Below are 26,107 nucleotides of genomic sequence, written 5' to 3'. Positions count from 1 at the left end.
ATATTTGCATCTGCACTCCATGAGAACCCTCAATGCCAGGATACAGTCGATGGTACAGTAGACTTCTTAGGTGTAAAACCAGACTGTTCCGGTCACTGGTAGGTGAGCAAGTGATCACAAAACTATTGAGGACGACCCTAGCAAGGACCTTACCCGGCACCAAGAGCAGTGATATCCCCCTGTAGTTGTTGCAATCCAGGCGATCACCCTTCCATTCTCAGACAGGGACACAAAGTCCCGTTTTCCTGTCCCGTTAGGATGATGCCAGTCTCCTAAATGGAAGCAAAGATTGCTTGCAATGCCAGGATCACAACCTTACCACCAGCCTGGAGAAGTTCACCCCGGATACCACAGATCCCTGCAGCCTTTCCCCCCTTCAGATGGTTCACCACCTGTGCAATCTCCATGAGATTGGGTGGGTCACAGCTAATTGGAGGATCAGCCTCAAGAACCGTGGACCCCGAGATATCCAACATCCTAGCCGGAGGATCAGCTTTGAACAACTGCTCAAAGTAGGCAGCCCACCAGGTCACAACTGCAGTGTCATCCGTAAGATGATAAAATGGAAATACAATATTTAAAAAAAAATTGAATAACATTCAAAAACAAGACAAAAAACGTGCAAAGATTTCTAATGTGTTCCTAACAGCCTTGAATTTTTGTGTCATCTATAAAATTCATTAATTTATTCACTGGGTTTGAATCAGAGCTGTTAATAGAAATTAGCAGGAGTAATTGTCTGAGGGACTCTAATAAGGCAGTAATGTTTCCTTTGTTGTGTTCTCTGGTGTAGTGGGGTGCCACACAGCTGGTTCGGGTCTGCATATTCACGGATGGTAGATGATAAGTTGCCGTCACTTCCTCAGCCTCCTGATGTAACAGTTGCATGGATAAAATATCCTCAGTGAACAACCAACCCCACCCCACCATTAACCCCCCCATCCCCCAACCCGCCAGCACTAGGCGCTGTTGTGACAAGGGATGCTGAACCCAAAGGAGACACAGCCACTCCTCCGAAAAACCCCTCTTAAATGGTGATACAATGGGAAACAAATACAGTGTTTTTTTTAACCTCCTCTTTGCTCGATCAGCTGCTGGCTTGCTGCTGCTGCCATGCCGCGTGATCTGCACTTCGCTCACCTACCCCTTCCCCACTCCAGCCAGCGCTATGCGCCAGGTCTGAACACAACCCAAGGAAACGCGGCCACTCCTCCAAAACCCCTCTTAAACAGTGATACAATGGGAAACAAATACTGTAACAGTTGTTTTTTTACCTCCACTTTGCTCGATCAGCTGCTGGCTTGCTGCTGCTGCTGCCGTTCTGTATGGTCTTCATTTCATGCGAAACTTCGAACGTTTAAAAGCCTGTAGAGCACCTGTCCTTTTGTCTCACTGCCTTGTCTCTCTTATCTCCCAGACATCCTCAAACACTATGCAATCTCTTTTCGCTGTTCCGTTATTTCACCGAGTAATTCTTTCTATTTGTTTGCGCTAATGCAATGTTTACTCTCATTATTTTGAGACTTTCGAATTTTCCTACTTCCATTATCTCTAACCTGCTCTGCATGTGTATCACAGGACTTGCTTCCAAAGGTTCTAAGTATGACATGACTTGTCTGTCTCGTGGGACGTGAAGGTGTCTCTCTGTCTCTCTTCAAAAGATCACGTCTCGTCGCAGGAAAAAAGTCTCGTATCGTCGCAAAATTTTTTTTTATAATAGAGAGATAGATGTAAAGATTGTCCTACCATGATACTGAATGTCAAATTATGATTTTTTTTAATGGAAGGAATGTGGTCTGTGGACAACAATTCACAAACCAAACAAAACCATACAAACAAGCCAGGCATAGGACATAAACACAATCCAGAAAAAAAATTGTTCTCTGAACTAATAGGTCCAAGTTTCAATGAAAGCAACATATTAACACACACACAAAATGATCACTATCCGCCAAGCACCTCATGGCTTCCTTTTTGAATCCGGCACCTCATTTTCTTTCTCCCAGCAGCCCCAGGGAGAAGAGCAGGAGCTGCCAAGTGCAGTGATCCTGTGGCTGCTGGGAATTGAAGTCCTTTTCATGTAGCACTGCTACAGAATAAATGTAAAAAAAGAAAATTCAATTTCCTGTCAGGATGTTTCTGCAATGTAAAATGCCAACTCCGCAATTAGACATCTCAGCCTCAACTGATCCTTCTTGATCTACAGGAACAGAAACTCTTACAGCAAGCAGTTAGCCTCGTGTGATACATCACTTTTTTCTCAGTTCATTTAAATTGTATATGTGTAAAGTTTGAAAAGTGTTAAGTTGCATTTTTAATTTGTTTCTTTTTGGTTTGTAAAATGTATAACCTATTAAAAAATAATTTAATTCTGTTTATTAATTATAAATTTTACATAACAATAAATATCTTGTTTATCTCTTTTAAATACTTTATACTAGTTGGATTTATGAAAAACATTAAAAATTGCATTTTTAAGTGAGAACCATGATATTTCCAGATTTCAGCTTTCATGGATGATATTGACATGTATCCCCTGCGAATATGGAGACCTTACTGTAAATAATTTTAATCATTTGCAAAATAAAATCAGCTTAGCACAAAGAGGCATGAATCTCATGCAACAGCACAAGAATATCACTTTCACCACTGGCTGAGGAAGGAAGCTACCTGTGTATTGCTTTCCCGTTGTTTAAGTGGGCTTCCCTCAATCCAAAACCGAAAGACATGCTGTTAGGGTTGACATCCATCTCTAAATCAGCCTGGTGTGAGAGTATGTGGGATGTCAGTATGCCTTCTAATGAAGTAACATTCCTCTCATAACTGTTTACTTCTTGAATCCATTGCTGCAGACAAAGTGCTTAGTCCTCTGTGACTCATTGATGGATTGATGAAAATGTGAAAAAGGAAACAGAAATATTTACAAATTTGACAAATGTTTTTATAAAGTAAAATATATAGGTTAGGGTTTGAAACATATTTACACAAAGTGCGTATTATATCTTCTTGTTCTTCTTCTTTCGGCTGCTCCTGTTAGGGGTTGCCACAGCGGATCATCTTCTTCCATATCTTTCTGTCCTCCACATCTTGCTCTGTTACACCCACCACCTGCATGTCCTCTCTCACCACATCCATAAACCTTCACTTAGGCCTTCCTCTTTTCCTCTTCCCTTGCAGCTCTATCCTTAGCATCCTTATTATATAAAATACTTTAAATATGGTTAAAAGGGATACTGAATTAAAAGTTATCAATGGAACAGAATTTGGCTCCTGTGGTATAATAGGAGTACCAGTTATACCGAATGTCATAGATCAGGAAAGATGAGCTTCAAGTTACTTGAAAAATCTTATGCCAGTCAAGTATTTAGCCTGATGATCTACTTTGTGTAACTCAGGCCAGCGCTGGGGGCATGCAGCGTGCTGAGGTCTTTTCATCTGATTTCACAATCTCATCTTTGTTAAACTGTCTGTTTCTCACATCCACAAGTCCTTCAGCACTGCTATCCAAAACTGGATGTACAGTTACTCAAGGGCTAATGAAGGTTTCTCCCTAACACAGTTTCTACTTTTCTTTCCTATGTTGAGAACTCCTATCTGCAGGGCCTGTGAGCCAGTTCTAATGTCAGCTGGGTGGGTGAGATAGGGGTGTTTCTTTTTTGGGTTTAGATGTGTGTGGATTTATTTATTTTTGCTTTCATGTCTGATTTTTAAAAATTATTTTATTATTATAAATGGGATCACAAAAATGATATGTCATAATATTCAATTTTGAAATAGTCACCATCTTTGGATGATGTTTTTAATTAGAATAAACACTCTTTTTATTATAATTAAAAGCAAATAACAATCCATACCCTCAAATCAAACTTAACAAACTGAAGTTCAACCCCCACCCAAAAGAGAGAAAAGAGCCAACAACCAAAGCAAATCTTTAAAAGCAGCATGAAAGGAAGAGTATCCCTTTCCCTGATATAGATACTTATTCTAAAATATTATTGATTAGATTCTGCCATATTTGAAAAAACAGATTCTCTAAGTGATGATTTGATTTTTTCCACTTTCAAATAGTATAGAACATCTGTTGCCCGCTGACATAAAGGAGGTGCGGTGCGGATTCTAACCAGTTTTGAGATGTACTTTTACCTAGTATACAGTGCAACAAATTGGGATTAATAAAGTATCTATCTATCTATCTATCTATCTATCTATCTATCTATCTATCTATCTATCTATCTAACAAAGGACAAAATAATCAAATAATTCTTTAGACAAATTAAAATTATTATTGACAGCTTTCTATTTTCACTTCTGTGAACAGAGAAATCGTGCTTCCCCTTTTTTATTTTTTTTGGAAATGTTGCACTATAGGCAGACAGAGAAGTGGTTGACACTTCTAAGATGGAGAATAGCAGCTTCTTTTTGCTAAGCCTCAATCTATTTCAGTGATCAGCGTGAGCTGACTGACATTTATCTCAGAAATGAGTTTACTTTCTAAAGAATGGCTGCAAGATGCATTTCCTCAATAAAGACCTCAGAATTCAGTCAGAGCTCTCCCTGTTGTTAGCTTTACAACTTTCTTGGGTTCCTGCTAAGACTGATCCTAAAATGTGATTTGTCATAATTATAGATTATTTTGTATGTGCCTCAAATGTGAAAGAGAAGCCATGAAGACTGGTAAAGGACCAGTAGAGCTTCACCAAGCTGACATTTGCCAGGAGACCTAAGCAGGGCCAAACTTCTAAAAAAACAAAGCAGGCAGCCTGTGAGGCTGTTGGTGGACCCGTCCCCTATCCTGGCCACCATACTTGTATCTGGCCTGTAGCTTTTCTTGGCAATCAGGGGAAATCTGCACATAGGCTTATACTTCTCTTTTAAAGTATATACAAGGTGAACACATTTGTTGGTACCCTTACAGCTCATTGGAAAAGTGCTGTGGGCCTCCTGAAAACTGATTCAGTAAAAAGCAATTGTCCCCTGTATACCTCCAAGCTTTTGATATTTCATCGAGTAAAGCAAAGCAAGTGTGCAAAGAGATTTTGTTGCTTATTCTACAAAGAAATTCTAAAATGGCCTGGGCACATTTGTTGCTATCACTAGAAAGGGTCCTAAATGATTGGATTTCAGTGATTTTCTTTTTCAGACTAGATGATTTCTTTAATTAGTAGCACACATGTCTCATTCCAGTTGTGTAACCAATCATTCATACTATTTAAACAGAGAAAAGTACTCACTCTGCTCTTTGGTATTGTTGTGTGTCCCACATTGAACATGGACCAGAGAAAGTCAAGGAGAGTGTTGCCTGAGGAGATCAGAAAGAAAATTATACACAAGCATGTTAAAGGCAAACGCTAGAAGACCATCTCCAAGCACCTTGATGTTCCAGTGACAACACTTGCAAATAATATTAAGACGTTTAAGGTCCATGGAACTGTAGCCAACCTTCCTGGACGTGGCCGTAAGAGAAAAATCGACTCCAGAATAGGCAGAGGGATAGTGAGAATGGAAAGCAAAAAGCCAAGGCAACTTCTAAAGAGACACAAGCTGAACTCCAAGGTCAAGGTACATCAGGGTCTGATCACACCATCTTTTTGAGTAATAGTGGGCTCAATGGAAAAAGACCCAGGAGGACTCCACTGTTGAAAAAAAAACATAAAAAAGCCAAACTGGATTTTGCACAAATACATATTGACGAGCCACGGTGCTTCTGGGAGAGTCTTTTAGACAGATGAGACAAAATTTTTTGTCAAGTCACATCAGCTCAATGTCCACAGATGAAAAAATAAAGCTTATAAAGAAAAGAACACCATACCTACTGTGAAACATTGAGGAGGCTCAGTTGTGTTTTGGGGCTGCTTTGCTGTGTCTGGCATGGGGTATCTTGAGTTTGTGCAGGGAACAATGAAATATCAAGATTATCGAGACATTCTGGAGTGAAACGTACTACCCAGTGTCAGAAAGCTCTGTTTCAGTCGCAGGCCATGGAACCTCCAACAGGATAAGGACCCAAAAAAGCAGCTAAAAGCACTCAAAAATGGTTAAGAATAAAACATTGGGCTATTCTGAAGTGGCCTTCTATGAGTCCTGATTTGAATCCTATGGGACATCTATGAGAAGAACTGACACATGCAGTCTGGAGAAGCTCTCCTTCAAACCTCACCCAGCTGGAGCAGTTCACTCACGTAGAGAGTGGACCGAACGACCTGTGGACAAGTGCAGAAGTTTCATTGAGAGCTCCAGGAATCGCTTCTTTGCAGTGATTGCCACTAAAGGCTGAGCAAGAAAATACTGGGTTAAGGGTCCCATCATTTTTGCCCATGCTATTTTCATTTGTGTTATTATTTAAAATATTCTGTTGAATCAAAACTCCAAAGCAAAAGTCTGATTTTCATTAAATATGAAATAAACAATGATGGGTGCCAATTACTTTTGTTAGTTTCAAGTTGTTCCAAAGATAATTGTGGGTTCTCATTTTTCATAGAGGGGTACCATCAAATTTGTCCATGTCTATATAAACACTAATTACTTACTTGTTTAACATTTTATAGACTCCATAATGTGTACAGGGCGGCACGGTGGCGCAGTGGTAACCCTGCTGCCTCGCAGTAAGGAGACCTGGGATCGCTTCCCGGGTCCTCCCTGTATGGAGTTTGCATGTTCTCCCCGTGTCTGAGTGGGTTTCCTCTGGGTGCTCCGGTTTCCTCCCACAGTCCAAAGACATGCAGGTTAGGTGCATTGGCGATCCTAAATTGTCCCTAGTGTGTACGGTGGGCTGGCGCCCTACCCAGGGTTTGTTTCCTGCCTTGCCACCTGTGTTGTCTGGGATTGGCTCCAGCAGACCCCTGTGACCCTGTGTTAGGATATAGCGGGTTGGATGAATGGATGGATGGATATAATGTGTATAGTTGTAGTACAAAAGTTAACAAAAAAATGTTATTCTGTTTTAGAAATCAATTACATTTCCTTCTACACTGGAATAGACATGTGCTGTGATATAAATAACTTGTAAAACACATAATATATGAATATAATACACAAAAATAATGCTTAGCAAAATAAAATAAGGCAATCTGAAAAGAACTGTTACTTACCGACTGAAAAACTGAACAACATTTGGGTGGCAAGAGGAGGGATGCTTTATGCACAGTTACCCTTCTTGACTACTTTCTTTTTAAACATTTTTCATTTAATGAGGCAAAAAGAATAATAAAAAATCAAACGCACAACACTATTAAACAGCGGCAGCACCAAAATGCAGCCCTATGACCAGTCTGCCTGTTGCACGCTCTTCAACTTTTCTGGATGGGTGAGCAATATAAACTTTTTATTGGCATGCACACTTTTTTTTACATTTATTTGGGTGCCGAATCAGAATATGAATGTTTTGATTTGGACAGTGACATTAATTTTTGGACACAGTGGTCATAAATATTGAAGGATTGGTGTGCAGTAAGCACTTAAAAGTGCATAATGCAACGTAAAACAGGGTTGCCAGGTATTTCAGTCAAAGTCCCCCTAAAAGCAAGCCGATTTCCCCCCATTTTGAGAAATATCCCCCCATTCTGAATAATTAAATTTTGTTTATTAGTTTACACATGTAATACAGGCTGTTATGAAAAAACAAAACACTGACTGGTTGTAAAGAAAGGTCTTGTCTCTTGTACAAGTGAATTATGTTGCCTTACTGTGTAACTAACCAGCACAGGCTACAGATGCACTAAAGTATTTTAAATAACTCCGATGAAAAATCATTTCCAATTTTCATATGCATTATTGTATGCCATATGCAAAAGAAGGGTGTGTGTTTTCATTACATAAAGGATATTCACAAATGATGGGCAACGTTTGTTATCCAAAACAGGGTAAAACCTGCCACTTGATGAACAGCCATGCTAATGAAAAAAAAATCGGTAAAAGCTTTCTTTAATGATATTAAAGTTTAAGTAACTTACTGCACATAAACCACTCATAGGACATAGTCATACACATTAAGTGGTCTGTGTGTGTGTATTCACCCTGCAATGGACTGGCCACCAGTCCAGGGAGTGATCCTGCTTTTGGCCCCCAGTCCAGGGAGTGATCCTGCCTTTCACCTGATGCTTGCTTGGATAGTCTCCTACTGCCCTGCAGTCCTGTCCTGGATAAGCAGTTTTGGAAGTTGGATGGGTAGATAGATATAAACAGGACTCTATGCATGTAATGACAACGTTATGTGCTCTGATATGAACAACTTTTTTCATTTTAAAATTCAATAACTCAAGGTAGTGTGTACACCCCCAAAAATAATATGCAATTACAGAAACATTTACAAGACAAAAATTTTAAAAAGAGTAACCATTTAAACAATAGACACTATCAATAAACTTTTGTTCCGTACCTCCATTTAGCGCTGAATCTGTCTGTACCCTGGTGCTTTAGGACTTAATAGTACGAATGATAATTATTATTACGCTGAAATGTAGTCAAAATGATTTGATTCTAATCTTGTTACCCTAAGACGACATCTTCACATATCTCTCCAAACTAACACCAGCCCAAGATTTGCTTTGGTGCTTAGCAGGAAATCTGAATCTTCTTAATAAAGTTAGAAAAATTAACAGGAGGCGTAGAGACCAGGGTGGGATGAGAGTGCTATTGCCCGACAGCCATCAGTCCCAAACTCTCGAGATGGGTCTCAGAACAGCCTGCGCTCTGCGATTACACTCTGTTGGACCACTCTGACCCTTAACCAATTACACGCGAGCTTCGAGACGACTGGGCGGGGCGATGACAGGTGGCTGTTCCACGGTTCAGGATTGTGTACATTTCTGACTGCAATTTTGTTGGTAGGAAAACTGTGGAATGTATCACATTCTATTTTAATGGGAAGGTAATTATCATAAAAACATCCCCGTTATTTTTAAAAATCCCCCCATGTTATGTATGCCCCCCATAAATCTCTCCATTAAATTCTTCCACGCGTTTCACCTCCACGTCCTTGATTTCCCCCGTGGCAACTCCAAGTTAAAAGTTGAAAACTCAATATAATAAAAGCAATTGCAACGGTATTTCAAGTTCAACACCAATAACGCGAAGACAGCAATACTGAAAAAAAATCACATGCCCATCCTAGCAACCACCCCCACATCCCTGCCTGCCGCGGACGCCTGTGATCGCGCGTGACAATGACCGCTAGAATTCCAGATCCCAAAATGCTTTATTAATCTCGAGAGAATTCTAGCGTAGAGGAAGAGCGTGCCTTTCGACTCCGCAGGGAGCGGCAGAAAATTCGTGTGTCGTCTTTTATCGGGGACAGATCAGTCCGAGCAGCTTGTCGCTCTTGATGAATTAGTGAGGCTTCTTCAGGCCACTGAGTACATTGCTGCAGGTCTTTGACACCCTCGCAAATATGAGGCAGACGTTAGAAGATAGACCTGAAGCACGAAAAGAAGCGACTGAAAGGTATCTGCAGAAAGTGGGAGTAAAAGTACTGCCAACGACGGATTCGGCTGTAGCGGTGAGTGACCGTAAAGCATCGAGGAGGGGGGCCCTGAAATCAGTGAGTTTTTCCAATGGGTGCACGATTATGACAAAATTAATATTTGACATGTATGGCCTTTAATAATACAATTGTGATTATTAATTTCAAATGAGAGCAATGCATTGAAATGTGTACGTTGACTTACCAGCTGCATATACTGTACCCACTGTATACTTGCAGTACACCCACAAAAAAATGTTAATTTAAAACTGTTAAATAGTGATTGGTTTAAAAATACAAAATTTTGTTTTAATATTTTTTTATTTTTACAATAAAGATATGGCACATTTATTAAAATAATTTTTGCAAATGCTATATAAATAATTATGTGATAAAATTAGTTATGACACAAATGTTGAATTTCTTTTTCCTAAAACAAATTTTACTTCTGAAAACACAGTCATCAGCACCACTCTTCACTCATAAATATTTAACATGGGAAACATGGCTGCTTCTGCTGTAATAAGAAAAGAAAAGTTGCCTGTGTATAAAAAAATGTTTAAGTATTTAATACAATATTACATGTTGGGTAATGTAAGATTAAGAAGTTAATAATATAAGCACAACCTAGTAGTTCTATACAGGTATGTATACACATTAAATATATGAATATATGGCAATCTGTTTTGTAACAGGGAAACCTTGATTTGTGACATTGTGAGAGTACTAATCGGAATGCATTAATCATCACTTCTATCAATTATTATATTGTGGCAGACATAATCATAATTACAATTAATATACTAGTACTTGTGCAGCTCTACCTGAGCCCCAAGGCATGGAAATGGCTATTCAGATCTCAGGGGCCAGCCAGGTTTGGAAAAGAATTTTGGGTACAGATTGATAAAGGCCTTTATAAAACATGCGGGTATCCAAGTAATTCTGACTAACCACAAAAGAAGTTATACAATGACATTACAGAAAGTCAGGAGCCCCTCTTTTATCTATAAAAGGTTCCATATGGTCCAGATGCCCCATAATGAGTTAGAGGGCTGTTGTAAAAAGCAAGGCTATGTTACACAGACCCAAACTTGTCACAAGAGCAAGTAGAAAACAAGGCCCCAGCAGTATGAGGATTTGAGAATTCACAAATTTTCTTTTTCCTCCTCAGCTTTAAAAGACAGAAAGGAAGGTATTCACCTAGGGATTGAAGGTGGTTCATATGCTAGAAGACCATTTATAAATATCAATACTGCACCTGTCAAAGGATAGTCTAAGATCCAGCTGCACCTGTAAACACATGAGGTTACCACGCCTCTTAGCTGTAACTGAGTCCGGCTTTTCTGTTTAGAACAGGGAATGGTGGGGTTGGGAGCACCTCGACCATCTGTAGTCAGTGTGAATCACCATCAAATATCCATCCATCCATCCATCCATTGTCTCCCGCTTATCCGAGGTCGGGTCGCGGGGGCAGCAGCTTGAGCAGAGATGCCCAGACTTCCCTCTCCCCGGCCACTTCTTCTAGCTCTTCCGGGAGAATCCCAAGGCGTTCCCAGGCCAGTCGAGAGACATAGTCCCTCCAGCGTGTCCTGGGTCTTCCCCGGGGCCAAATATATTGTGGATTAACCCCCATGTAATGCTGGGTACTTCGCTATATAAGGCTCAGTTTAGGACGGGGCAATGTAATGAAGGGTAAGCAGGGACTGACATACTTGTCAGGAGTGATGGTGTTTCCTTAACTGATTGGGAGGCCATCATAACAGATCATCGGCCAGGATGGATGGGCATCCCAGATGAAAGAAGCAGTGTTCTCTGATGAATGATGGGAGACTGCCCGCCAGGGTCAAAAGTGTCCCCAGGACAGCATCCCTCTGGTATAGCACCTGTTTGAACACCTGCAGGGACATACGGGGGTTGTAGTTCTGGAGGGAGAGAAGCTCTCTTGGTGTCCATACTTGCCACCAGGGTGAGCTGCTGGGGGAAGACTTCCATGTCAGCTGGCCTGGAAATGCTTCATGGGTGCGGTACTGATGTGCTGAAAATACTCCTGGGTCCAGCTTGAAAATGAGTCCTTTGCCTCACCCAAATGTGAAATGCATAGAGTGGAGGTTTAGGAAAGGAATACAATTATTATGGAAGTTTAATGGAAGAAGCCTTCAAGAAGATATTTTAATAGTGAACACAACGCTGATGTATTGAAGTTATGTCTGAGATTTGGGGATCTGAAGCGCCCTGTACAGGGCAAAACATGTATATGCAATTATACTGTGCTGTCCTAGAAACTATTGAAATCGTCAGGAAAAAAATTTGAAACGTAGAGATGTCAGGTAATTTAAAGGAACTACTCTGGGCATCTCCCTCCTATGTGCTTGCATCACTTGTGTATTAGCGTTGGGAAAAGTAAAAGGGACACCAATTTGCCAATGTTAGCGGCTAAGCGACTTTGTCTTACTTCGGAGGTTTCATTTTGCTGACGTGCTGGCCTCGCTTGTGTTATTAGCGGCAAAACAAGTTTTCTGTTTCCTCATAGGAGGAAGATATGCACACTTATACGTAGGTCATACCAAAAGTAATGAGCATTCTAGTTTTATGACTTGATAAAGATTTGAATCATATGAATTAGCACCATATTCATATGTACACCCAGTGGCTTACCTTTCTTCAAAGTGTTTTCTTAGTGTATTGATCCTCTCTCGCTCTCTGACTGTATAATGAGTTCACTGATACTTTTCTTTCTTGCCTTTGTTAAATGTCCTCTATATGTATTCCCTACAGGTCAAATGATAAAGTGCTTTACCCCTTATCTGAACATCTGGGAGCATAAGATACAACGTGCCCCATGATATTTTCCTATCTAGGAGATCTTCCTAACCAAGTCTGTGCTGTGCCCTTTACAGTATTAGAAACTGGGAAATGTTTGTGTCATGAGACTATGGAATAAAAACAAAAGGTGTGAGGTACGAATGCACAATGGGTGTCGGATTTGAATTCCAGGCCCAGAGCTTGTTCATGTGGAGTTTGCACATGAGGATGAGGATTTTCCTATGGGTACTCTTGTCTCTGCAAATGGCACCCATTCCTGCAATGGCCCACAATCCTTTTGTACTAAGTTTGAGAATAAGACGTTATTGAGCAGTTTCGACTAGATAATGATTTTACATTAAAAAGTTAACATTTCAAAGAGTGAGAAATTCATAGATTTATCAGCATGTTTTAAGTATGAGCGTTGTACTCAAAATAATGAGTTCATGTACTGTATATTAGAGTTACTAAGAAGTGTCTGATAATATTGAAATGTATTATACTGTAACTAATAGTCTCAGCTTTCATCTTGTCTTGCACCTAAAAGAAAAGTGATATGATGTCACCTGCTTCAGTCATATGCTTATGGTTCATTGTGAAAAAATGGCTGACAAAGACATTTCATTTCAAAAACATGCAGTTGACAGCTACAGCTGGGCAAATATCTCACCATGTCTAGGTTTTATTTTTCTGATGGCACAGCATATAGTCCTATATATAATGCAAAGTTAACTAGCTCACTTATTCATCAACAAAAACACTACTTCCTGTTTAGTCAAAAAAAAAAAAAAGCTGACAGGATGGCACAGTTAGGCCTGTAGGCATCTGCTGAGGAGAACATTTTGATATGTCAATATTTAGGGGTAAACACCTCCAAATGAAAATAACTTGTTAACTTATGTGGTTGCAGTTTGGTGACATTGCAGAAAAAAGAATATTAGCTGATTCATTTTTTTATTTGTCCACATTTGTCATTAATGGTTTACAATTGTTTTTTTTTGTATTGCGTGCCACTTAGGAAAGTAAGGAACCACACAGGGAAGGAGTGCCTTTTGCTTTATGCAGATGAAGAGAAGCTGCCAGGAGCAAAGGGGCAGGATGAAAGTTCCACAAAGCTCAAAATAGACATACTTTGCACGTTGTCCACTTGCATACAGTGCACCCTATTCAGTCGGCTTCTTTCTCCAGTTCTAAGAGGAATTGTCCCCCGTGGATTGTTAGTCACACTTGTATACAGTACATACACTTCATCACACTTGTATACAGTACTGTACATACACTTCAAACAACAGGGTTAGAGATGATGGGCCCCTGACGGTGAAACACATGCAATATATTGTAGAGAACTGGTGTGTCCCCTTGGAAGTCAGACTGTGATGTGCTGCTTAGCACCAGTTTGCAAGGCAGAACTAGTGACCGGTACTTGTGAGCTGGTACAGCACAAGCCAGGAGTGACAGCAGACTTTGGTAAGTTTTAAATCCATGGTCAGTTCAGTAAAGAAGTCCCCCAACAGACAAAGCATACTGGAGGTAGATGTTGCAGTGCTTTTTAGTGGGCCTCTACTGGTGTACCCCAACTCTCAGCCCCCACCCCAATCGAAAGTTAGGTAGTGTGGCACTTCGACCACCCTACCCCTAATAATGAAAGGCAAGAAGGAGCAAGACTGACTAAACAGAGTAGCGCAAATAATTTGGCTGCACTTCAAGCACTTGGACATCCAGTTCTGATTAAAGCTACCTATTTCATAGGATGTGCTGCAGAGTGAAATTATATATATATGGCCAAACTTCCCATTATTCCTACTAATTACCAGTTTGATTTCAACAGCATACAGTTTCCTGTAAAACTGTATTCTTCCCATAACCAAAGCCAAGGTCAGTCGGTGAGAAACAAAAGAATTGACTTCATGGCATGAATGTTTTACTCCTGGGCAATTGTATTTAACATGTTCAGGAGTTTAGACCTCCAGTGAACCAATAACGCTATCCTCCTGGTAAAGAAAATAACAAATATCTTATATAGAAAGGTCCTCAGTTAGTTACATGGTACTTCTGATACATCTAGTTAACAGCACTATAATTGACACCCATTGTCAGAGGAAATATTCCAGGTGAGGCTGGGTAGCACTGCTCATCTTTTTACATTTAAAGACTGAATGTCTATTTTTCCCTTTTGTCACATTACCCTACTTGTTTAACTTGAGATTGTCATGATTTGCTGGCATATTTCTGACATCTCTAATATTTATTTCCTGCAGTTTTACATGCTGTTTTAGATTAACATTTTTGACCTATATTGGATAGTCTGATATTAGAGTTTCTAAGACATCCTTGATTTAGACATCTTTGTATTATTTTTTTTTTTCAGATTGAAGCTGCGTAGATTTTAAAATCCATTGGTACAGACGTTTTTACCAAAATGTTGTTTTCAGCTGTTTCACTTGTCAGCCTTTGCGTACCTTCTTTTTAGTCAGTTCACTCTTTTTTTGTATTATTTTGTATGATTACTGTGTTTAGCATGATTTGGATCAGTTAATTGACTAATACATTCATCAATCCATCCGTTTTCTAATCTGCTTATCTAGCTGGCAAAATTCCCGGCTCTTTTTGGTGTTATCAGAAGGCACAAGCTAATTTCTGGCTTTAGACAAGACATTCACACGCTCCTCAACACACTTTCACACTGGCCTAACTGAGGGACACTCTTGATTTGCTCAGGTTGAATTAGCCTGTTTGTGTATCTTTGAAGTGTGAGAGGAAACCTGTGTGGACACAGAAGATACCGCAGCCAGAAAGGAAGGGTACAAGGACTACTTTAGTCATGTCAGGAGTTTTCATTCTTTTTGGTAATTCTGGTGTGTATTTAAGGGGTTGTGTTGTTTGTTATAATATTTATTTATTTATTGAGCTTCTGTAAAAAAATTAATTTTCACCTTGGGATGAATATACTATAGTGTGGTCCAGATATAACTGTGTAACTTTTAATGCAATGCAATGCAATAATTGCATAGTTAGATCTGGACCACCCTGTATTACTGTATCTGTCTAAGAGGTCCTCTACTGGTGTAGTAGATAGAAAGGCGTAGTGCGTTGTGTCGCCGTTTGAAATTTATACATGCAACAGTCCTACTCATAAGCTTAAACCAATGTGGTGTTGTTATGATTGGTACATTTTATTAATTTTTTTTGCCTTTCCCTTAGTATTTTAAATGATCTATGCAGTTAAACTGGGGTTTTATACCTAGGGAATGTAATTTGGATATTAGATTTTCTCATTCTTGACACACCAATTTAGATTTCTTTTGGGTGCCACTATTTTGTGGTAGGAGCATCAGCTTTTGCCAATGCAAGAGTTCTGCCCGTGCCCGACACACATCCTTATCAGCACAACTTATAATTTCTGGCTCATGCCATTCTTATTTTTCCATGTTTGGGCAAAAATATGTGCCATTTTCTAATGTCTTTCTTATCTTGGTATTCTGGCTTTCTATTTGTTCAACGGTTTCTGATTCCTGTCCTGCATTTCTGGCTTGGCAGAAATTAGGGTTTTTTGTCTTTCTTATTGACCTCTGCAATATTTTTCAATATTTTTCAAACTCATTTAATCTCACGATCTTTTAGTAAAACGTTTTTTACTGTCCTTTGCTAAGAAAGGACCGGCATTACATAAGATATATTTCTTCATGTAGCATTTTCAGGTGAAAGGTTCTTTGGACAGTGCAAAGTGACTGTTTTCCTACAGCTAGATCAAGATTTACAATCTTTATGTATATTATACATTGTCTACATATCTAAATCTCTGTTTATCCTTACAATCATCTCAGAATTCAGTGGAGTTTGATCAAATGGTTGTCTTATCAGAAAGTCTGTAATTCCCAAGCGGCCTTACCCAGCTGCTAAACCCTTACTAAGATAGCTTATCTCCTTGAACATTGCATAAATGTTCATTGTTTTCATGTTCAGCAGTTCACATTTGAAAAAACTCATAGGTGACTTGTAACTTTGCTGTTTTAATTAATAAGGGTGTGTGTTCTGACAGGGGTACAATGCCTCCTTCCATAGTTTTGTGCTTTTGGCTGGCACTCATTTTATTTTGTCAGGTACAAGAACATGAAGTGACCTGGCACACAGCGTGGATCTCTAAATCCGATCTTTTCCTCAAACTGACCCCTAGTTAATCTTCTGGCCATGAGTGTTTTAAAACTTCTGCTATCATGTTTAACACAAGAGGGACATTCTTTTTTTCAGGGATAGAATCAAAAACAAAAAGAAGTGTTTTTCCCTAATGACTGGAAGTTGTTGTGAGACAGAGTCTCCAGAGACTATTATAAGAGAGATTTTTAAAACCATCCATCCATCCATTGTCTCCCGCTTATCCGAGGTCGGGTCGCGGGGGCAGCAGCTTGAGCAGAGATGCCCAGACTTCCCTCTCCCCGGCCACTTCTTCTAGCTCTTCCGGGAGAATCCCAAGGCGTTCCCAGGCCAGTCGAGAGACATAGTCCCTCCAGCGTGTCCTGGGTCTTCCCCGGGGCCTCCTCCCGGTTGGACGTGCCCGGAACACCTCACCAGGGAGGCGTCCAGGAGGCATCCTGATCAGATGCCCGAGCCACCTCATCTGACTCCTCTCGATGCGGAGGAGCAGCGGCTCTACTCTGAGCCCCTCCCGGATGACTGAGCTTCTCACCCTATCTTTAAGGGAAAGCCCAGACACTCTGCGGAGGAAACTCATTTCAGCCGCTTGTATTCGCGATCTCGTTCTTTCGGTCATTACCCATAGCTCATGACCATAGGTGAGGGTAGGAACATAGATCGACTGGTAAATTGAGAGCTTCGCCTTGTGGCTCAGCTCCTTTTTCACCACGACAGACCGATGCAATGCCCGCATTACTGCGGATGCCGCACCGATCCGCCTGTCGATCTCACGCTCCATTCTTCCCTCACTCGTGAACAAGACCCCGAGATACTTGAACTCCTCCACTTGGGGCAGGATCTCGCTACCAACCCTGAGAGGGCACTCCACCCTTTTCCGGCTGAGGACCATGGTCTCGGATTTGGAGGTGCTGATTCTCATCCCAGCCGCTTCACACTCGGCTGCGAACCGATCCAGAGAGAGCTGAAGATCACGGCCTGATGAAGCAAACAGGACAACATCATCTGCAAAAAGCAGTGACCCAATCCTGAGCCCACCAAACCGGACCCCCTCAACACCCTGGCTGCGCCTAGAAATTCTGTCCATAAAAGTTATGAACAGAATCGGTGACAAAGGGCAGCCCTGGCGGAGTCCAACTCTCACTGGAAACGGGTTCGACTTACTGCCGGCAATGCGGACCAAGCTCTGGCACCGATCGTACAGGGACTGAACAGCCCTTATCAGGGGGGCCGGTACCACATACTCTCGGAGTACCCCCCACAGGATTCCCCGAGGGACACGGTCGAATGCCTTTTCTAAGTCCACAAAACACATGTAGACTGGTTGGGCAAACTCCCATGCACCCTCCAGGACCCTGCTAAGGGTATAGAGCTGGTCCACTGTTCCGCGACCAGGACGAAAACCACACTGTTCCTCCTGAATCCGAGGCTCGACTATCCGACGGACCCTCCTCTCCAGGACCCCTGAATAGACTTTTCCAGGGAGGCTGAGGAGTGTGATCCCTCTGTAGTTGGAACACACCCTCCGATCCCCCTTCTTAAAGAGGGGGACCACCACCCCGGTCTGCCAATCCAGAGACACTGTCCCTGATGTCCATGCGATGTTGCAGAGGCGTGTCAGCCAAGACAGTCCTACAACATCCAGAGCCTTGAGGAACTCCGGGCGTATCTCATCCACCCCCGGGGCCCTGCCACCAAGGAGTTTTTTGACCACCTCGGTGACCTCAGTCCCAGAGATGGGGGAGCCCACCTCTGAGTCCCCAGGCTCTGCTTCCTCATTGGAAGGCATGTTAATGGAATTGAGGAGGTCTTCGAAGTATTCCCCCCACCGACCCACAACGTCCCGAGTCGAGGTCAGCAGCGCACCATCCCCACCATATACAGTGTTGACACTGCACTGCTTCAGATTTTTAAAACTGATTTTATTAAAAGCAAGTTACATTCAATACAATAAAGTCCAGCTTAACAAGACTATTTTCAGTTCAACTTCCATCCAAGAGAAGGCCAACAGCCAGAGTAAATCTTTAAGAGTAGAAAAGAGGAAAGATAATCATTTTCCCCAATAGAAATGCCTATTCTAAAATGTTATTGATTTGATCCTGCCAAGTCTTAAAAAGGGCGGCACAGTAGCGCAGTGGGTAGCGCTGCTGCCTCGCAGTAAGGAGATCTGGGTTCGCTTCCCGGGTCCTCCCTGCGTGAAGTTTGCATGTTCTCCCCGTGTCTTCGTGGGTTTCCTTCCACAGTCCAAAGACATGCAGGTTAGGTGAATTGGCCATCCTAAATTGTCCCTAGTGTGTGCTTAGGTGTGTGTGTGTGTGTGCACCCTGCGGTGGGCTGGCGCCCTGCCCAGGGTTTGTTTGCTGCCTTGCGCCCTGTGTTGGCTGGGATTGGCTCCAGCAGACCCCCGTGACCCTGTAGTTAGGATATAGCGGGTTGGATAATGGATGGATGGAAGTCTTAAAACGTTTTGAACAAATCCTCTGAGTGAGAATTTGATTTTTACCAATTTCAAATAGTAACATCTGTTACCCACTGACTTAAAAGAGGTAGGCTCTGATTCTTCCAGTTGAGCAAGATAAGTCTGTGTGCTAGTAGTGAAGTAAAGACAATTACCATCAATTTGGCCTTCTCCACTTTAAGCCCACCTGGGAGCCCACCAAACACAGCTGTTAATGGATTAGGAGGGATTGTGACACCAAAGCTGTCTGATAGACATTTAAAGATTTTGGTCCAGAATGATGTTAATTTGGTATATGCTCAAAACATATGGCCCAATGAGGCTGAAGCTCAATTGCAACATTTGCAGGTTGGATCTTGCCCTGGAAACAGTTTGGGCAATTTTAAATGAGATAGTTGTACTCAATAAAAGGTTTCAAGTTGAATAATTGTATGTTTTGCACATATGGAGCTAGAGTGAATTCTGTGCATGGCTGCCTTCCATTCCTTTTCTGAAATGTTGAGTAAGATGTCTTTTTCCCACTGTGCTCTGGGATCTTTTAAATGAAGGGACATTAAAATGTTTTATATATTGTGGAAATGTTGTCTGAGTCTTCAGGACTGCTATATATTTCTCCTGGAATAGAACTAGGTAGGAGGTGAGGAAAATTGGGTAGATTTTGTTTAGCAAAGTTTCTAATTTGAAAAAGTGGGAAAAATTGTGGTGATGGGAAGCTAAATTTGAAGTGTAATTGTTCATAGGATGCAAAGACATTATCTATGTACAAATCTCTAAACGATTTAATCATGAATGTTTTCCAAACTTTGAGAGAGTGGGAAAAGGTGTTTATCATGTAGAGGTGCCACAGATAAAAGCTTTTCTTTCTTGAAGTGCACTACATTGGTTCCATATTCTGAGTGAATGAATGATAATTAAATTAAATTGTTTTTGGAATAGCTTGTTGGCCCATTGTTATCGATGTAAACATTTTCTTTAAATAATCTGAAGTTACCTCCTTCTGTTAATATTATGTTGATTTTGTTACCACTCAAACATAATCGGGATCTCTTCCTCTGTCAAAATTATAGACCCTTATAGCTAATTAACATAGACTAAAGTTTTAGGTCAAAGGTTAAATAGTGTCATTGACAAGCTGGTCAAACCAGATCAAACCAGTTTTATAATATGTGCAGACTGCTATACATTATTAATGCTGTTGCATGTATTGATTCTCCTACTGCCTTATTGTTTGTTGATAGCAAGAAAGCATTTGATTCTTTCAATAGGATAATACTACAACATTTTATTAATATGATCAAAACTTCACGTAAATCTCCCCATCTGCCGTACTGAATAACTCAGATATATTTCACACATTTTCACTATCCCACACTTTAAGACTGCCCTTTTAATGCATATTCCTTGTCTTGTCTCTTCGGCCTTTGGCTCTTGTAATTTGTTCTTTGAATATGATTTCTCCAATTACTGTATGTGATTCTCACCAGTCTATTTTACTTAATGCAGATGCTATTATTTTTTTCTAAATAATGTTCCTTCAGACCTTTTTCACTTTAAGCAATACAAGATTAAATGGCTAAATCATTTTTACTACCCCTCAGCAATTTTTGCAAACCTATTACCTTTCTTCCTGATATCTATATTGTTCCTCAGTTTTAATATCAGGGTATAAATGTATTCCATATCCTAAAAAGTACTGCATTTCATAACTTTAAATATTTACTTAATGGAGTAGTTAATTTTCTAAACTTCTGGCCCAAGACTAATGATTTCTTTCTAGCCTGGGGTTAAAACTGTCAAAATGAACTCCACTTATTCACCTTAGCTTTATCCATTCAATGATTGTACCTCTACCACTATTCTAAATAGTCTTAAGATTAGATCTGAAATTTCTAAATTTCTTTGGAAGGGTAGAAAACTCACATGTAGAAACATGACATCCTCTTCCTCTACTCGGTTATATCACTGGGGCATTGTTCTTCTAACCAGTCAGTTCTGGTTCAAATCCTCTGGAAAAGATGAATTTTTAATTTTGATTTTCTAATTTTCTTTTTCTTTTGGATGTTCTTCCTGTCTCACTCTTATTGTCAAGAGATTTTTTTTATCATGTTTCAGCTTTGGAGATGGCAGTAGGGGTTTTGTTCAGGTTTCTTCTGTTTTTTGGTTTGCTCCTGTTTTCGAAGTCAGTTTAATTTTAAAAGGAAAATTGCTCAGTCGCAAAAAATGGGTTGGGCTGCAGATTTTCATCGTGCAAGGACATCTCTTGAGAATGATCCATGATGTGGCTGGCTTTTGACTTTAACTGCAAAACAAAATATTGTTACCATGTACAATGACAATAAAGTTGAATCATCAACAAACACAATAAAGACTCCTCAAATTAATCCATTCTTCATAACCAAGTCTTTTTACATTGTGTGCTCAGAATGCTGACTTGTAAAGTGAAGCAAAACTGCATACAGTGCTCCATGGAGAATCTCTATTGACTTTAGACTGGAAGACATTTAAGAGGTGTTTCATAACTAGAGAGGAAATTGGGATACATGACTATGACCCAGAGTCGAAATAGAGTTGCAGCCATGGAAGCATAGTGATTCTCTTAACATGAAAGAATGAAGATGATGTGCATGTATTCTGTATTGGTTATGTTTCTCAAGAGACCCACATTCTGAAACCAGTCAATATCTGATAATTTACTTTGGTGTTTGTGGCAGTTAGTTAGGGAAAAACACTGAGGAAAACTGTCGACCAATCCCTCTTCTGCTAAATGACATTCACAAAGTAACAAGTGAGAAACCGTGGATTCAAAGAGATACCATCCTATCATATTATCCAGACGTGTGGCCTTGTATGACTATAAAATGTTTCCCATTCTGAAGGACTACCGTAATTTGATATCAGTTATTTGACGTCAAGTCAGTTACAGAAGGAAAAGAGGCACAAGCTACACAAAAATATTCTCTTTGAGTGGCATAGAATGTTTTTGGACATTACAACAAGTATATTAGTGGTCACTTTTATATCTTAAAAAATAAAACGTTTTGGTTTTACCAGTGTTTAATACCTCTTAATAACCTCTCATATGCTTCTAACCTGTCTTTTCATTTCACCTCAGCAAAAATGCTTAAGAGAGATGGCATGGGCTTTTGCTATAAAATGTCCAAATGTTACACAGAAGGCCGATTTCTTTAATTAGTCAGCCTTTAATATGTATTTGTTCACTGACAAAATAGGCAATAACTACAAATTAGCTGATTAAAAATAGATATCTAGCATTGTGATTTCCATCCATCCATTTTCCAACCCGCTGAATCCGAACAGGGTCACGGGGGTCCGCTGGAGCCAATCCCAGCCAACACAGGGCACAAGGCAGGGAACCAATCCCGGGCAGGGTGCCAACCCACCGCAGGACACACACAAACACACCCACACACCAAGCACACACTAGGGCCAATTTAGAATCGCCAATCCACCTAACCTGCATGTCTTTGGATTGTGGGAGGAAACCGGAGCGCCCGGAGGAAACCCACGCAGACACGGGGAGAACATGCAAACTCCACGCAGGGAGGACCCGGGAATCGAACCCAGGTCCCCAGGTCTCCCAACTGCGAGCATTGTGATTTATTCATTAAATTAAAAAATGTCATTACCAATAATTAAACTGGAAGTACCCTTTAACTATGGTCATGTGTAGTCCCCATCTTCCTTAAAAGCCGTTTGTTGAACCATCCCCACCCATCTTTGATAATGCTTATTTCAAATATTTGCAATATCATAGAAAATTGGGAAGAGTCATAAGAGTTTTTAACAGGCCTGTGTTGCTCACATATGGAAGTGGATAGCGGATGTGCAATATTGTTATTTTTTTAATTGTTTCCTCGAGATAACGGACTAATTTTATTGAGATCAAGAGAAAACAAGAAATAATTGTATCTAATGTTTAATGTTTAGCTTATTGAAGCCATGCCCTGTTTGAAATGGCAGAAGAGCAGAACTGTCACATTTTTGTTCAATCAAGGGCTGACGCAGGCTGAAATATGTTTTTGCCTTAGTTTAGAAAATAGTAACGTTAGTGTTCGGCATTTAAGAAGACGGTTAGCAAGGCTTCAGCTGTATAGGCATCGCAATCTAAGCGAGCCTGATGCCAGGAGCAATGATTAAGTTTCGTTTTCTCAACATCTTGATAAAATTAGTCTGTTATCTCAAAGAGACAATTTAAAAAAAAAAAAAACGATATTGCACGTCCTCTCTCGGCTTCCGTACTCACAAGTTCAAAACCACTTCATTTACTTTACATTGATGCACACATACCATGATTGGTGACAGGGGTTTATACTTGTTTTTGCAAAGTTAAGTCCTTATATTTTTTTATAATTCAACCCTTTTTGTTATGTTGAATATACATATGTTCAAATTTTCCCCAGCTATCCTTGCTTTTTAGTCCAGGTGACTATAACACAGTTTAAAACCCATGCTTTCTTTTAAAACCTCAACTCTTCTGAAACAACATTCAGTTAGAGCCCAAATGCCTTGTACAATTAAGGGAAAAACAGATGATAAAAAGAATGAAATGAGAAGTGTTAGGAACTGAAACCTGCTGCAGCGCAATGAGACTCGGATACTGAAGTTACAAATGTGCGAGGTGATTTCTAGAGTTAAGGAAAAATGTGCCAACACTGTTGCTTCATATCTTAGTGGCCTTGACTGACTTGGCTGATTGTGCAGTTCTTTAACAAATGTCTCAGTGGGCTCTTTACAACATGTCATGCACACACACATACTCACAAAAATAGGGTCCCTTTTGGCATAGTGAATAAAATTTGACCTATTAGGTGAAAGCAGATTATGCAATGCAGCTGCAGCAGTTTCATCAGCTACTTATGTGTCCAGAAAACCATACTGTACAAAACGAATAGTGGCTGAATAAGAAGGTAGGGCACCTGGTGTCAGTTAGCTGCTCTCCAGGTAATTCCTCATAAAAAGAAGAAGTAAAATGTGAAATAGCAAGCCACATTTTGAAGGCTAAATTAACAAACTGACGTTTTACAGCTACCTTGCGGCTCCATACTCCACACTTTACAACCCCAGCTCAAACTCTGCTTGTGTGGCTTCTGGGTGTTCTCCTCATTTCTATGTGCGTGCACTACTGCTGTGTTTCTCCCTCATCCCAAACATGTGTGTGTTCTGTTACATGGTGACTCAAAGTTGTCTACATACACGCGAGTATAGTTGTGAATGTGCTGGTGACATAACAAACGTTGCTTCTTACTTTGTGACGTACTGTATGTGTCACAGTGATAGGCAACAGGCCCCTTGACCCTGAACTGGACGGGTTTAGCAATGGATGGATGAATAAGCTGACCTTGCATAACCAGGGATCATAAAGTTAATATAATTCATTATTGTATAGAATAGTCATTTCTGAAAAAAAGAAAAAAATAGTGTTATTTTTCTTTTGCCTAGTCAATTGTCAGCTTGCAAATTTGTGAAACATGTAAGCTAAATTGATTATTTGCTTGATCATTTCGTTTGCCAAATTTGAATATCTTTCATCTAGTAGTGTATTTTTTATAACATAGTTTACCTCATATAAAATGCCTATCTGTGTAACGTTAGATCAACTTTGACAAGAACAGGTCATTTAATCCTACAATGCTTGCAAAATTGTATTCACCTATTCGATGAAAATAAAATCAGGTTGAGTTCTGAAGATCCTTAAAATCCTACAGTCTAACACAATACTTGCTAACTTACAGTGCTTCTTTACATATCAGTAGCTCTCTGTATGTTTAATATATAGTGTGGCCTGTAGGGGTGTCACTGAGTCCCAAATCTCCAAACACAACTACATTCAGACAATTCACCTTCAGTTGAAGGTATTTTTATTAAACAAAGTACCCTTCCACTAGGGATGCTCTGATCAGGTTTTTTAATCCCAGTACCGATCACTGATTTCATGTTACTTGATCGGCTGACTCCGATACAGATTCCAAATTTTTTTTCCCCCACTTTTTCCCTTTAAAAACGTTTTTGCACTAAGGTCCTGCATAACCATATGCATACAAACCTGTGTGTTTGTGTAAAGTGTATTTTTATAATTAAACTGTTGACCACAGGTGTTAACTGTTCATTTTTTATTAACAAAATTAAATGTAGGTTTATTGGTCAATGCCTGTAAAATTAGACTAAACTACCGTAAATAAAAGTAATAAATAAATAATATATATATATATACACTAACTAGGGGGATTTGCCCCCTGCTCGCTTCACTCACCAACCCCCGCCTGCGCTACGTGCCTCTGCCGCTGGCGTATGTGGATTTCACTTTTACCAAACAACAAAACTTAATTCTCGTGGATAGGCCTCTTCATTGGGAATAAACACTACTTTTCCCTGATGGCAGCATGAATTAGATGATCTACAAGTCTCTGACTTAAAGTTTAAAGCCGAACAATATCTACATACTTTTGTCATATCACCTGTGTCCTGTGTATATTCAATCTCTTTTAGCTTTTTGCTTTTTGTCAATATCGCATTGAATTTTGATTCCGTGTTAGAAATTACATAGTGATAATGCAATGTATAACTGCCCGCGAGTGAATATCGTTTCTTTCTCTCTACAAGAAATGTGTCTGACAATAGCATTCACTCAAATGAGAAATGATTGAACCATATGCATGGTTATGTGGTCAGGACTTTCCCAAATATCTTTGAGTAAGCTCTTGTCTCACGGGGCTTGAAATTTTCTCTTGCAGGATTTCACTTTCACCAAACAACAAATCTTTTAATTCTCGTGGATACGCCTCTTCATTGGAAAGAAACACTACTTTTCCCCAATGGCAGCATGAATTAGACTATCTACAAGCCTCCAATTTAAAGTTTAAAGCCGAACAATATATTCAATATCTTTTTGCTGTTCCGTTATTTCACCGAGTAATAATTTACCTTTGTTTGCACTAATGCGATCTTTACTATCATTTTTTTGAGACTTTCGAATTTTCATACTTCCATTATCTCTAACCTGCTCTGCATGTGCACTGCGCCAGTGTTTTTGAATTCTTTACGACATTCTACTTTATCATCTACTCTGTCTTTTATTTTTGGCCCCAGGTGTGGTTAAATCTCTTGGCATAAAGTCTCGTCTTGCGGGACATGAAAGTATCTCTCTGAGAAAATCACGTCTTGTCTCTCTTCCCATGATTTTGTTTTATAATAGAGAGATAAAGTATGTCCAAAAATATTTT

At 40.1% G+C, this 26,107-nt stretch overlaps 1 protein-coding gene across 2 annotated transcripts in view; it reads left to right on the top strand.

Annotated features, from left to right (window-relative positions):
• Nucleotides 1–26,107, top strand: part of dhcr7 (7-dehydrocholesterol reductase) — a 76,604-nt gene that overhangs the window by 19,612 nt on the left and 30,885 nt on the right. Inside the window, exon 1 of one of the 2 annotated variants that reach the window (XM_028793790.2) lies at nt 9,021–9,493. The exons of the other annotated variant lie outside the window; for it this stretch is intronic. Coding sequence (XP_028649623.1) covers nt 9,386–9,493 — 108 coding nt within the window. The 5' untranslated portion in view covers nt 9,021–9,385. Of the gene's footprint in view, nt 1–9,020; nt 9,494–26,107 lie in introns of those variants that run through there. 2 annotated transcript variants of the gene reach the window in all.

The sequence above is a fragment of the Erpetoichthys calabaricus genome, chromosome 2, assembly GCF_900747795.2.
Source record: "Erpetoichthys calabaricus chromosome 2, fErpCal1.3, whole genome shotgun sequence".
NCBI lineage: Eukaryota > Metazoa > Chordata > Cladistia > Polypteriformes > Polypteridae > Erpetoichthys > Erpetoichthys calabaricus.
Note: the sequence above shows the minus strand (reverse complement) of the source record. Positions and strands in the feature narration are given on the sequence as shown.